The sequence below is a fragment of the Alligator sinensis genome, unplaced genomic scaffold (assembly GCF_000455745.1).
Source record: "Alligator sinensis unplaced genomic scaffold, ASM45574v1 scaffold259_1, whole genome shotgun sequence".
NCBI lineage: Eukaryota > Metazoa > Chordata > Crocodylia > Alligatoridae > Alligator > Alligator sinensis.
Genome location: NW_005842430.1, coordinates 821,758 through 835,049, shown reverse-complemented (window position 1 = coordinate 835,049; position 13,292 = coordinate 821,758). Strand labels below are relative to the sequence as shown.

The 13,292-nt window shown below is 44.7% G+C and overlaps 1 protein-coding gene across 1 annotated transcript in view; it reads right to left on the bottom strand.

Moving 5' to 3' along the window:
• The window catches only part of LOC102385129 (ADAMTS-like protein 3), a 77,727-nt gene that overhangs the window by 9,964 nt on the left and 54,471 nt on the right, over positions 1 to 13,292 (bottom strand). The window contains exons 12-15 of the mRNA XM_025211785.1: positions 11,911 to 12,030; positions 10,890 to 11,102; positions 8,063 to 8,246; positions 2,981 to 3,185 (exon numbers count right to left, since the gene is read on the bottom strand). Of these exons, the coding sequence (XP_025067570.1) occupies positions 2,981 to 3,185; positions 8,063 to 8,246; positions 10,890 to 11,102; positions 11,911 to 12,030 (722 nt within the window). The remainder of the gene's footprint in view (positions 1 to 2,980; positions 3,186 to 8,062; positions 8,247 to 10,889; positions 11,103 to 11,910; positions 12,031 to 13,292) is intronic.

Below are 13,292 nucleotides of genomic sequence, written 5' to 3'. Positions count from 1 at the left end.
GTGATGGGGAGAGGCTAGAGGCTGATCAGACCCCTGTTGCCTGCTTGAAATGCACTGGGTCCAATAGGCTCCGCAGCGCTTGGAGATCTTCACACAGCATGAGGTCTCCTCCTCCTGGTGTTCGTGGAGTCCTCCCTTACGGGGGTTCTCCTCGGAGTTCTCCAACTTGGGCAGAAACCACCCAAGCCTTTTATACGGCTAGCAAGCCAATCACTAGCCACCATGTGTGAATAATTTAAGGCAAGCCAATAATGGGACTCGAATTAGAATACAAATGGCAGGAACTCTTTGCAACGAGCATTTCTGTGCTGCAACAAGAAATGCACCCTGCAAAGAAAGCTACAATTTGGCGGGAAAAGACTTCAGTGGTGTCAAAGCACACACAAAAACAAAAATCACACCCTTTGGGTTGTGACAGTGATGAGAGGGGGAAGAGAGGGAGAGAGGAGCAGGGAGCAGCAGGCACCAGGGGAGTCACCGTGGGCAGGCTGGCCTGGCCAGGCCCTTGGGAAGGCTGCAGCTGGAGGAGACCTGGTGTCAGGCAGGGAGCAGGGGCTGGCCCAGGGCTCCGCTACTTAGGCCACAGCGGGGGGCCCAGCAGCACTGGAAGTAGGGCTCAGCCGGCCCGTGCAGGGGTGGCGGTGCACCCCCCCTGCCTATAAAGGGATGCTGCCTGGCTGGGGCAGGACACCAGGCTCAGGGAGCTCCCTGCTTGGTTTCTGTGCATGCTGGGTACATTGTGAGTGGGAGCTGCAGCCACACACTGTTCCCCAGGCTCTGGGAACAGCCACTGCAGCTGGTGCTCAGGGCCGAGCCAGCCAGGAGCCTGCAGCGCAGCAGCTCTTTGCGGTGCCTGCCCCAGCCCTGGTCCCTTGAGGGGAGGTGTGGGTGGGCAAGACCAGGGCCTGGGCAGGCTGGGGCAGCCACGGTGGCTGTTCCTAGGCTCCAGGGGGCTCCCGTGGCCCGGCCCTTGCACTGGGGATGGCTCTGTCCTGCTTGCACTGTGCCCAGTGTGCAGGGAGGCTGATCTTGGAGAGAGAAGCCCCCGAGCCCAGCGTCCTGCCCCAGCCAGGCAGCATCCCCATGTCCACAGGGTGGCTGGGGGCCATCCCAGAGGAGCTGTGCGGGCTGGGCCAGGCCCCACCACAGGTGCCACTGGGCACCCCTGCCTGCCCGCCCACCACAGCTCGAGCCCACAGAGCCCCGGGGCAGCCCCCACTTCCTGCCCAGCCCCTGCCTTCCTAAGGGCCCAACTGGGCTGGATGCCCACGGCACCTCCCCCCATGCTGCCCGACCCTGTCCCAAGCGCCCAGCCCCAGCACTCGGCACCTCAGTGCTGCCCTGGGGGGGACAGGGTGCCTGCCTTCCTGGGCCCAGGGCTCTGCCACCCACTGGAAGCCTCCAGGGCAGCGACCCAGCACAGTGCCTGCCCTGGTCCCAGCCCTGTCCACCCGCAGCTCCCTCCAGGGGCCAGCCAGGCTGGAGGGTACAGCCTGGGAGCAAGGGGCGCGGGCAGTAGCGTGTCCCTGCCTGCGTTCCCCTGGTTCCGCACTGGTGCCTGGCACAGCACTGGGACTTGTGGCTGCACGGGAGAGCCCAGAGCAGCAACTTAAAAAAAAAAAAAAAGTAAACAATTTTTTGCATGCCTCCCGGCATGCCAGGAAAAATGTCTCCACGTGCCACACGTGTTGGAGGCTGCCGACCCCTGGGCTATCATATTGATCAACAGTTTCATTGTTTCCTTGAGCTTCCCCAGTTTGTTCCCATCTCTTGTCTTATACATGGATGGTAAGCTCTTTGGGGTAGTAACTTGGGCTAAGTACAGACAAGCAAGGAGCCTGAGGTGGAATCAATCAAAACTTTGCAAATGTCTCTAAGCTGAGAAGACTAGATCAGGAATTCACAGAGCACACGTTCTGCCATGAGTGGGGCGGGAAACAGGAATGTCTGCACTGGCCAAAGCCAGGAGGCTGGGGGTGCTTACATGCACCTCCCATTATGCTAGACAGGCACAAAGGCAGTCAAGCCCAGCCAATCAGTAGCGCATGCCTAACTGGCTACTGGGCAAATGCCCCCAACCGCCTGCTGTCAGCTGCAGGGAGTGGGGAGCCAGCAGGGGATCTCTCCCCAGCCCTGCCCCGCAATCCCCTCCCCACAGCTGCCTGGGGGGGGGGGGAGTGGTACCTGTCACTAAAGTGTATGTACATACCTGACTTTGGGGGATTTCACAGCTACTACTAGTGCTGCATATAGATATGCAACATTTGTTCTCGTAAGAGTGAAATAAAAGCAATGTCCTAGCATGAAAAAAGAAATATAAAATAATGGACTAAATCAGAGCTTTCCAAACTTTTCATGTTGGTGACACACTTTTTAGACATGCATCATTTCGTGACACAGTAATTCAGTTCCGGGGGAGGGGCCAAGGGAAGCAGACGCGAGTAAGGGAGCTCTGCGGTGCCCTTCCGCAAAATTTTCTGCATTTCACGCGACACACCTACACACTGCCGCCGACACACTAATGTGTCGTGGCACACAGTTTGGAAAGCTCTGGACTAAATGATAAAACTAAGTATAGCTAATGCCAGAGTTTCAAAGCTTGGTTTATGTTTTCTCCTCAGGACTCGCTTATTATCAGATAAAACCTACAACTATCTTGCCCAGTACACCACCAAACTGTATTTCCTTTAATAGATGAAGTAAACCAAACAGTGACAGTAATTACACCATTTAGGGCTTTTCCAGTGTGCCTGTGTTCAGTGTCTAGCACAACTGAATACTGCTATTGATTGTGGCCTCCACTGCAAAATGAAGAGCTCATATTACAATATGAAGAAACACCTACAAAATCTGCATGTAATAGGTGAACTACTTAGTATGGAGGCTAAAATGTAAATTTACAGATTGTGATATATAATAGCACAGCTGTGTTTTGATAATACAATGAGTTACCAATCAAAAGTTTCAGCCAGTAGATTACCTGTCCCTGTGACTGAATTATCCATTCCGTACATGAATGGACTATACATGGTTTCCTTCCCAGAGGACGATCTTTCTGTACACAAGCATCTGGTGGCAGCATCAGTATAGTGCCATTAGCTTTTGCTTGACGACAAGTTACTTGCCGTTGATAAAATCCATTGCCACATGAAGCAGAGCACTCAGACCATGAGCTAGTCACCCACCTAGAAAAAGTCAAATAAACACATGGACAATAAATAAGAAAACAATGCAAACCCAAAGGAATCTTGCTGCAAACTCTTTACAAATAAAAATTGAAGGAGCTAATTATTTCAGCTGTGGGTTTTAGGAAGGTGCCTAAATCTTTTTAGTATGAGAAAAATATGAGTCAGTAATTTGAGTTCCTAAGCACCATTTCTTCTGAGCCAAGTTTTCCAGGGATGATTTTTAAAATACATCATTTTAACAAAAAAGCGCTAGCTCAGGCTGAAGTTAAAAACTGTTTGGATGCAGAAATTCCTGAATGAAGTTATCCAAGATGTCAGACTAAATCATTATTATGGGCTTTTTCTGGCTTTAACAAGTAGGAGTCTATGATATTCTGACTGCAATGAAAGCAGATCCACTCTTCCACATGTCACATTGTAAACTGACATGTAACAATCCAAATACATTTAATGTAAACAGGTGCCACAATTCACTTAAATTTCCTTTGTAAATGTTGGTGGGGACCCTGCCCCACAGATCTGGTCCCCAAGTGACTGATGGAGAGTCCCCTGGATTTAGTTTCCAAATCTTCTATTGCTGACAACCCAATAACCTTTCTATGTACAGGAAAGCAACACACTTCCACCCACGATAACAGCAATATTGCCTCCAGCCAAAGGGATTGTGGCAGCAGTTCTATCCAGCGGTATACCCTCATCTACTGACTCTGCCTCCCTTCTGTCATTGCCCACCATAATATACTGCTGCCAATACTCCAAAGATTTGCTTGGGTACACACATGCTCTAACATTGCTTATGTGACTCTGGGCATGCATCTCCTGGTGCTTTACCCACCATGACCCAATTACTCATTTTATCATGTAAACATCTTAAGAAAACTTACTTTATTCACTAGAGTTTAGTTTCAACAGGAGCTATAACCTGTATATAACAGTAAAGAGCTTGTTTTATAAAAGATTGAATCAAACACTTTGTATTGACCATGAATATACTCAGTGGGAACAAAAGTCACACAACTTATTCTGCTTAATATTTTTCTAAATCTAGCCTTGAACTAGAGAGTAGAATATTTCTTGTAATATAATTGTGACAATGCGAGCGCTATCCTATTCTCTTCTACAATGAATGAGATTTTGTGATCATGTAATTTATCCACTTTGGATGGATTATTCCTTTAAAAATCAGGTATCTGTTCTTTCCCCCCATCTTTTAGTCTTTATATTATTTGGTTCAACATTTTTACCAAATACAGTGAGACTCCAATTTGGCAAGCACTTATTGGATGTGCAAAACACATACATTAGCCATTGAATGTGCTTAGGTAGGTGCTTACTAGCATGTTTTGCTGAACAGAGATGTACTAAACATATGCTTAAATGCTTTTTATGAAATCAGGCCTAGGGAGTGGAAGATTCAAATACATTCTACTTCCCTTCACAGGTTAGCAACCATACTGGAGACAATGGGAAGGAGTAAGAGTTTGTTCCCGTCAGTAATGGCTTATGCAAGACCCATTCCAGAACATTCACGGTATCTTTTTGGTATAAAAGACACAGGGGTTTTTTCAAGAAAGATTTTATTAGGGAAACATAATCTTAAACATTTTCATTACTGTCTAACACACTGATTTAAAGATAGCAAAACCTAAATATGGCGGACATGGAAACAAACCTTTCAAATCATGTGAACAAATGCATAATTCTAAGTATATTTATGCATTGAAAAATTCTAATAATTCTGTGCAAAACAATTATAGGGCCATTATAACAATAAGTAGAGCACTTTGGTGAGTGTTTACAGTCAGTAAGAACTAAGGTCTCGGTATATTTTATCATCTGAATTAACTGTTTGGGTTGGCTGTAATGGCTCTGGGTCCAGTTGCATTCAGTTTGTGAAGGTGCGTGCCAGAGTTCATTAATTGTTTGGAGGTGCACTGGTGCCCCAGGTATTCTCATTACTTCCTTCTTCCTTTCATCTGCTTCAATTGGCCTGATTTTAGAGGAGAACCTGAAATCGAGTCCAGGCTTTTCAAACTCCTTCAGACTATTATTTCTATTTTAGTATTTTTCCATTGGCAGCAAATCCACTTGTTACAGGCTGGCCTGCATTCAGACTCACAATTTAGAGTGATCTGTTTTTTGGCTGCTAATAATGAAATATAAACAAATTTCTTCTGATATTTATCTGTTGCTATGTGTTTTTCGGTTAAGAATACAGACTTTAGGACTACTGGCAATTGCTCTGCCATAATGTCAGTTAAGGATTTAGCACTTCCCTCTAAAATTTTCCAGTGACAGACAATTCCAAAATATGTGCCTGAGTTTTTCCTCCCTTATGGTTTTACACTGCTGACAACAGGAGATACCCTTTCCCTGTAAAACATGCAAAATACTTATTTTTAGAGTGGTGGTGAGTGTTCTTGCTGAAGGCCTGGAGCAGTACCTTAATGGGTTGGAAGGGCCTTTGCAAGCTGTGGTAAAATTGAAGATGAGTTTTTAGATTTTACAGCCAAAGCTTGTGGTATTTGTGTACATGGTAGAGAGATATTTTTATCCTAAGAATAATCCCTAAAGGAACTGTAGATGATTCAGCCAGAAGGCAGTGGTGTGTGGGCCAGGAACAGAACTACAACACCTTTTGAAAGGCTGAGATACTATGGTGGGGGACACTGCAGAAAGATGAGATGGCCAGAACATGCTGCCTTCTCTGGTACCACTGCTGCTGCTGAATACACCCTAACTTTGTTCTGCAGGGCTAGGGACATTTCATTCAAAAAGCTGGAGCCTGAATTGATTCAATTTTTGCAAGTTAGTCTAACCTGCCTAGACTGGACAAATTTACAAGTGAATAGACATTCAGTGTTAACTCTAGAAATGCAGGCACATGCCTGCAGTGGCTCAGGCCAGGCTCCAGGGGGAGGGGGTGCAGAGCAGGTGCTAGAGTAGCCCTTGGCTGCAGGGAAGCTGCGCTGAGGACGGGATGTGGCCAGCCCTGGCAGGAGCCTGGAGTGAACTGGCCAGGGAGGGGTTTAATCCCCTGCTCCCTGTCCCACCAGCATGGACCGAAGCTGGGGTCTGCCCAGCACTCCGCCCTCACTGCTGCAGCGATGGGGACAGGAGCGGGAGTGCAGTCAGAAGCCAGCCAGCATAGCCTCCTTTGGCAAAGGGGACAGGGAGGGGGTTTATTCTTCCCTCCACCCCCTCTGCACCAGGGGGCTGCAGCCAAGGTCTGCCTGACCCGAATGCCACTGCCAATCGCTGCCTATGCAGGGCAAGCAGCAGGATAAGCCACCTCCTACTCCCTGAGCCAGATGCTGGAGGGAGGGGGGAATAATGTCCCTCCCTGCCCCCTTGACTAAGGGGCCCTGCCAGCTGGCCTCTGGCTGCACTCCCACCCCTGCCACTGGAACAGCAAGGGGGCAGCATCCCCAGTCACGGTGTTTGGGGAGCATGAGCCTCTTCCTGGCAGGAGGGTGGGGGACACACACCATGATGTGGGTCGGAGCAGGAGTGGGGCGTCAGAGCTGCTGCCGACTGCATGGGGTGAGCAGTGGCACTGGGGCTCGAAGGGGTGGCCATAGTCCTCCAAGTCCCCCCCAGCACCACCGCTGCTGCTTGTCCCATGCACTCTGTGGCAGCTCTGACTGCCCTGCAGTGTGGACCCCCACTAGGAAGAAGCTCATGCTCTGGGAAACCATAAAAGGGTTGCAGCCCCCTTTACAGTCGCTCCCTGCTCACTGCTCCAGCAGCAGGGGTGGGGAGATGGCCAGAGGCTGGTCAGCAGGGTCCCTTAGACGAGGGGGCAGAGAGGGGGGTTATTTCCCACTCTCTCTGGCATCTGGTAGAGTGGGAAGGAGGGGGCTTATCCCGCCACTTGCCCCACGCAGGGAGTGATCGGTGGCGGTGTTCAGGGCTAGCAGACCCCAGCTGCGGTCCACCAGAGGCAGAGGGGGCAGAGGGGGGAAATAATGCCCCCTCTCTGCTCCCTCTGCCTCAGGGGCCTTGCCAGTTGGCATCTGGCTGTGCCCATACCCCCATTGCTGCAGCAGCGAGGGGGGAGTGCCAGCAAGTGGACCCCAGCTCAGGTCCATGCCGGTGGGACAGGGAGTGGGGAATTAAACCTCTTCCCTGCCAGTTCACTCCAGGCTACTGCCGAGGCTGGCCATGCCCCTGCTGCTGGAGCGGTGAGCGGAGAAATGCCTGACAGATCTGTGCTGATGGGATAGGGGACAGAGGGGGAAATAAACCTCTTCCCTACTCCCTTCCGGAGCTAGTGTCTGGCCAGGCCCCCGCCCCTTCCTGTCCCTGCTTGGGCTGGGGAGCAGAGGGGCAGGGCCATGCCTGCTCCACTGGAGCAGAGAGCCCAGCCCAGAGTGCATGTTGGGATGCTGGGGAACTCTGGTTTAACTTAAACCAGGACAGGGTCTGGGACAGACATTGCATAAACTAGTTTGAACTCAGTCAGTTAAGTCTAATACTACATTCAACCAAATTTATCTCAAACCAGTTTTGGCCATTTTGAAACTGGTTTATGTGCACTGAATTTATGTTCTGTTACAGGTTTAAACCAGTTTCTGATCACTAAAACAGATTTATGTGTAACTTCTGCTCCTAACCCCTGAGTGCAAAGACCCCACAAGACTGGGTATGTCAACATGGATAGTCTAATTCAGTCTCCTGAGAAGCAAGGTACTAGAGTTTCCCCATAACAATTCTTTTTGCTGTAGGACTTGGGACTAGACAAAAAGTGTATTGCAAAATTATGGTGTAACAAATGGAAACAAATTCAGGGTTTTATGAGGATATTTTAAGAGAATATTAAGACACTTGGAAATATGGTAGGGACAGGGTTACCTTGCAAGGGAAAGGTTTACCTGGCAGGGCAATCATACATGTTGCAGGACTGATAACTAACCACTGGCTTTTGACGATCATCACACAATGATTCATTCACTTTTTGTTCATCTGAATTCACACACTGCAGCTTTCTGAAGTGGGCCCCTGAATTCCCACAGCTAGCTGAGCAAGGGCTCCACTCGGCATATTCCCATTTATAGCCTGTTAATAGGAGAAGAAAATGCAAATAGGATTTAGTGGGAGAGGCTATTACAGACAGCAACTGTAACAAATGTATATGCACCATGTCAGTTTACATGTAAACCAGATAGTGTGGGAAAAACAATCTCATAAAGTAATAAAAGATCATAAGCAGCAGCAGAATTTGGTTTTGCTGAGTTTCTCTCCAATATGTAGGACCAAATTCTGCCCTCAGATGTATACATATAACTCCTCAAAGAGTCAATGAGATCAATGTGTGCAGAGAGGGGTAGAATTTTACTCACTGTAGAAACTGATGATCAACTTAAGTGCTTTAATAACATTCCTTATACAATAAGCATCAAAAAAGGAAACGATAAATTATGCTTTCCATGTTTCCTGTTGTTCTATAAGAGCTGATTCTGCAGAAAGCTCATCACTACACCAGATACTTCACATAATTGTAAGATTTAAGAGAATCCTGCCTGTACTAAAACTACAGAAAAGGCATTTTATCTATAAATAATTTGTCACTAAGGCATCTGGCAAGATGAAAAAGGACTATTTTTAAAAGAAATCTCTTTATTAAGACTGATCATCTCCAACAATTACTGCCTTTATATTTGGTCCCAATTCCAAACGATTTCCCTGCCCTCCTTTTTGACACTCGGTAAAAGATGAAGTACTATGCAATGTTGACAGATTTTAATGTGATCACAGAAAGAGTCATGTTTTTCTGTAATAACCAAGAATAATTGATAGCTACCAGCTGTGTCCACAGTCTCACTCTTATGGCACATAATGAATTATTTAACTTATTGTTTTTCAGTGTTTCCTTATTATTTCTGGGTTTCTTAGAATAATACAAAAGGGCCTTTTTCAAGGCAGAAATGGTTAAATTTACTGACTGCAACTGCAAGGGAGAGACTTCATTGTTTGTTTAACTAGGATGACACTGCACAGCAGTGCCCTCCATATATCCACTGTGCACTTCTATCTACTTCTTTAAAGAAGGCCTTCTGTAAAAGCAGCTAAGAAATGTAGATACCCAGGTCCCATTGAAAGTCTGAGAGTTCAGCACCTAACTCCCTTCAATAGTTTTTACATTCTCACCCAGTAAGTCCTCATCAGGAGAATGCTAAGGGCTAGGGACAGACATTACACATAAACCGGTTTAAGTGATCAGAAACTGGTTTAAACCTGTAACAAAACAGATGTTCAGTGACAGAAACCCTTTCGAAAATGGCTGAAACCGCTCTGAGATAAACACAATAATCTCAGTATTATTATATAATTGAATTCTATGGCACTTTAAGAACTTATGTCACAGTAAAGTGTTTGCAGATGGGGGTTACTTTTCTGCTGGAGCATATGTAAAGTAGCTCTCTAATAAATACATAAATGTGTTAAGCTCCAATCCTACACTAGGTAGCCTACTGAAGCAAACAGGGCTCTGTGCAGTTATATTAAAATACAGGATCAGGGCCTTGTCGGTCACCATTAAAAATTAAGATTCATTTGGATGCCTGAACAACATTAACATAGGATTTGAGTGTTCCCTTGGTACAACCCATAGGAAATACAGAGTAATGTATTGCAAATATCAAGGAAAATCATATGTATTTGACTGGTTTAAAAAAGTTTGGGAATTTTTAGTAATGGAAAAATGCCCCATCAAGAAAGTGTTCTACAGGGGAGAAGGCATACAGATGCTCACTTGGAAATCAGGTAGATATTCTTGGAATTTGCTAAGAAATAATCTTTTCCTGCCTCCATATCTGAACATTTGATAAATGTTTTTGAATACTGAAGTACAAGTTCTATGAGCTAACACTTAGGAATGAATTTGCAATGAATCTGAGATTTGGGAGTAGAGATGAGTGAAGAATAGTGGGATTTGTTTTGTGCAGCATTCTGGGGAAGAGTTGGGGGTGAATTATTACATAAAGATGAAAAAATACAAAAGCTTAACATCAAGAGAGGCATTAGGAAGCTGTCAGGGACTGAGTAGAGGAGAAAGGAGCACAAGACTTCTGTGGACATTGATATGGGTTGACTGGTATCTTTATCTTTATCTGGTCTTTATGTATATTTTGGGGGATGCATCTTTCTTGGATCTGTTAATTTTTTACTTGGATTCATTAATAAATAAAGTTAAAAATCAGTCTTGTAAATCATAAATTATGATGTCATTATAAGGTATCTTTTAAATAGTTTTACCTTTCATAAATTACAATTATTGTAACTCATTTTCATATACTTCTTAAATGATTTAACATTCATTAGTTATTCATTTTAATTTCTAAAGACAGTTTTGAGTTGGAGAGTACCATCCTGATAACAAAACATACAGACTTCCACTTCAGGAAGTCATATGATTGGTCTTACTTAGTACCTGTGTAACACAGCAAGTCAGTGAACTCTCCTAGCTTCTTGACTACTGATAGCAAAATAAATACATGAAATGAGTATTCATATAATACAGAAAACCTATTGTCTTCAAATAGTGTATTTGCATGCATAAAGTCAGGCATGTGTGTTAGTGTTTATAGAACTGGGCACTGATTATTTTATGTGTGTGAAAATAAGCAACAAAGCTGTAAAGTTCTTAAAACATTAAATATTATAACAATTCAAGAATTTGTCATAGAATTTTCAACAAACCTTCCTTCTTGACATTTACCCAAACAGACAATGGTTTTACACTAGATGAAGTCCAACATCTGTATTGTCCAGCAAATTGACCAGAGACAGTGTTCACCTCTAGGATACGTCCCCCAACCACAGTTCTATATTCCAAATGCTTTGCTTCCTCAATTGGATGATCTCTGAAGACCCACCGAATCAGATTTCTGTGATTAGGATGCACTGGACAACCTGAAAATCGATGACATTTTAGTATCTTTCCAACCTTAGTGGATATACTTTTTCTATTTGTGCACAGTTGTGTGGAAGTTTCTACCAACGCAGATAAGAAATGGACATATATTACAGTAATTCACAGACTTGGAAGTACAACCAAAACTGGTCTTGAGTACCTCAGAGGGAGTACCTATTATATAAGCTAAAATGCAGGGTCTTCTGCATATTTGTCACAATTCTTTAGTTTTCTGTCACTAAGTGAATCTATATTATATTCTTTATGAACCAAAGATGAAATTCTAGCCCAAATGTAATCAATTATAAAATTCTCATTGCATTCAATGGAGCCATAATTTCACCCCAAGCCTTTATGCTGCGCAAATGTAGTGTTTTTTTAAGGGAGTGCATGCGCCAATACAAGTTGCTACATATCTCATTATAGAAACCACTATATATAGAAAATAACATTACTAGTTTAGATGGAGAAATTAAAAAACTGGCCTAGAAGCTAAGGCAATCCCTAATCATTTTCAAGCAGAGCTGAAAGAGAAACTTCTCTACCTCAGCTCAGTGGCATTTCATTTGGATGAACTTTGCAGTCACAAAAACTGCTTTGAAAAATTCTTAACTAAAAATTCAGAATCCATCTTTCTCTCTGGCTGCCTCCCTCTAAAACCTCTGGGCCTGCAGAATGGGCCAAGGATAGCAAACATGTTGTAGGAAACCAGTGTGACACCCTTGACCTTGTCCCTTCCTTTTTAATAACACTGCTACTAGCAAAACCTTTCATTCTAAAAACAAGACATAAACCCAGGCAACATACCAATCCTTAACAGGTCACCATGTATCACACTTATGTTGGTACCAATTCCAGATGCCATTATGACACGCTTCCTTCTGCTCTCTTTGGCTGACACAGTGTTAATCTTTGGGAATCCTTGTTCTGAAAAAAGCAATCCATAAAATCTCTTCTTATCAGGAATTATACACGCTGACAGTTTTAATAAAATTGTTCCATATTTTATTAATGAAATGGAAGAACTGAAGGGTGTTGGAACTCTTTAGGATCATCTTCTGCACTAAAATTCTCCATCCAGCAAATGATAATTTAGAACTGAGAACTGGGAAATCTATGCCATTCTTTTGGAGGTCTTAAGGAGCATTTGTAATGTGCCCTCACTTAAAAATGTATCTTTTAGAAAACAGAGCTTTTATATTTCCCAATTAAGAAAAAACATACAAGATCTTTGACCTTGTTTACAGTTTCTCATGACAATGTCATCTATTATTACTTTATCGGACATCCATCTAAATCAATTTTTAAGAAAAATTCTCACTTGAGTCAGTTTAACTCCTTGGTTCCTTCAGATGGAAATATGACAAATTGCTAAAATAATAAAAAGAAAATCTCTTCAAAATCTGCTCTGTATAGTAGAGGATGCATAATGTAGTCATGTCTGTCACTATAGTAACTTCTCCTTTTTTATCATATGCCAGAATAACTGCCAAAAACATGGGCAATCTGTCAGTAACACAGAGTTCTTTGCCACTTTGTCAACATCTATTTTTTAATGACTGTGCATATTATACCTGGTCCTGCCTCCTTCTGTGGTTTAAAAAATATTAAAACTTTCTCAGGCTTGTGCTCATTAATTTGACCCTTCTGCAATTTTTGGATGTGGAATGAGTATAAAGTACTTTCTATTGTGTTTGCATGAATGGTGGATTGCAAAACTGCTTCAGGCCAGGCTGTGACTAAACCATCCTGACACAAGGGGTAGAAACAGATGCTGCGAAGCTGAAGCAGATCAGCTGTGGCAGGATGTGTCCCCCCACAGATCAGCTTTATTGGGTGACACACATCACCCACTGTCCTGCATCCGGTCCCTGACTGATGTCGGGCAATGGAGGATGTATTCTCCTTGCACAGGGATTCCCCACACTGACTTGTGAAGGCACAGAGCAGCATGGAGTCACAGAGCGGTGCAGGAACCAAGGAATCCCTGGCACCTTGTGCCTCCAATCTGGGACCCACACTGACCTGTGCATCTGTGGGAAACATGGGCTAGCACAAGTCATGGCAAAGAGGTAAGGCAGGGGGGAAGTTCTTGGCACGCTGTGCCTCCATGCTGGGACCTGCACTGACCCAGAGGCATGGAGTGCCAGGAATTCCCTGGTTTCCATGCCATTCCACATCTGGACCCA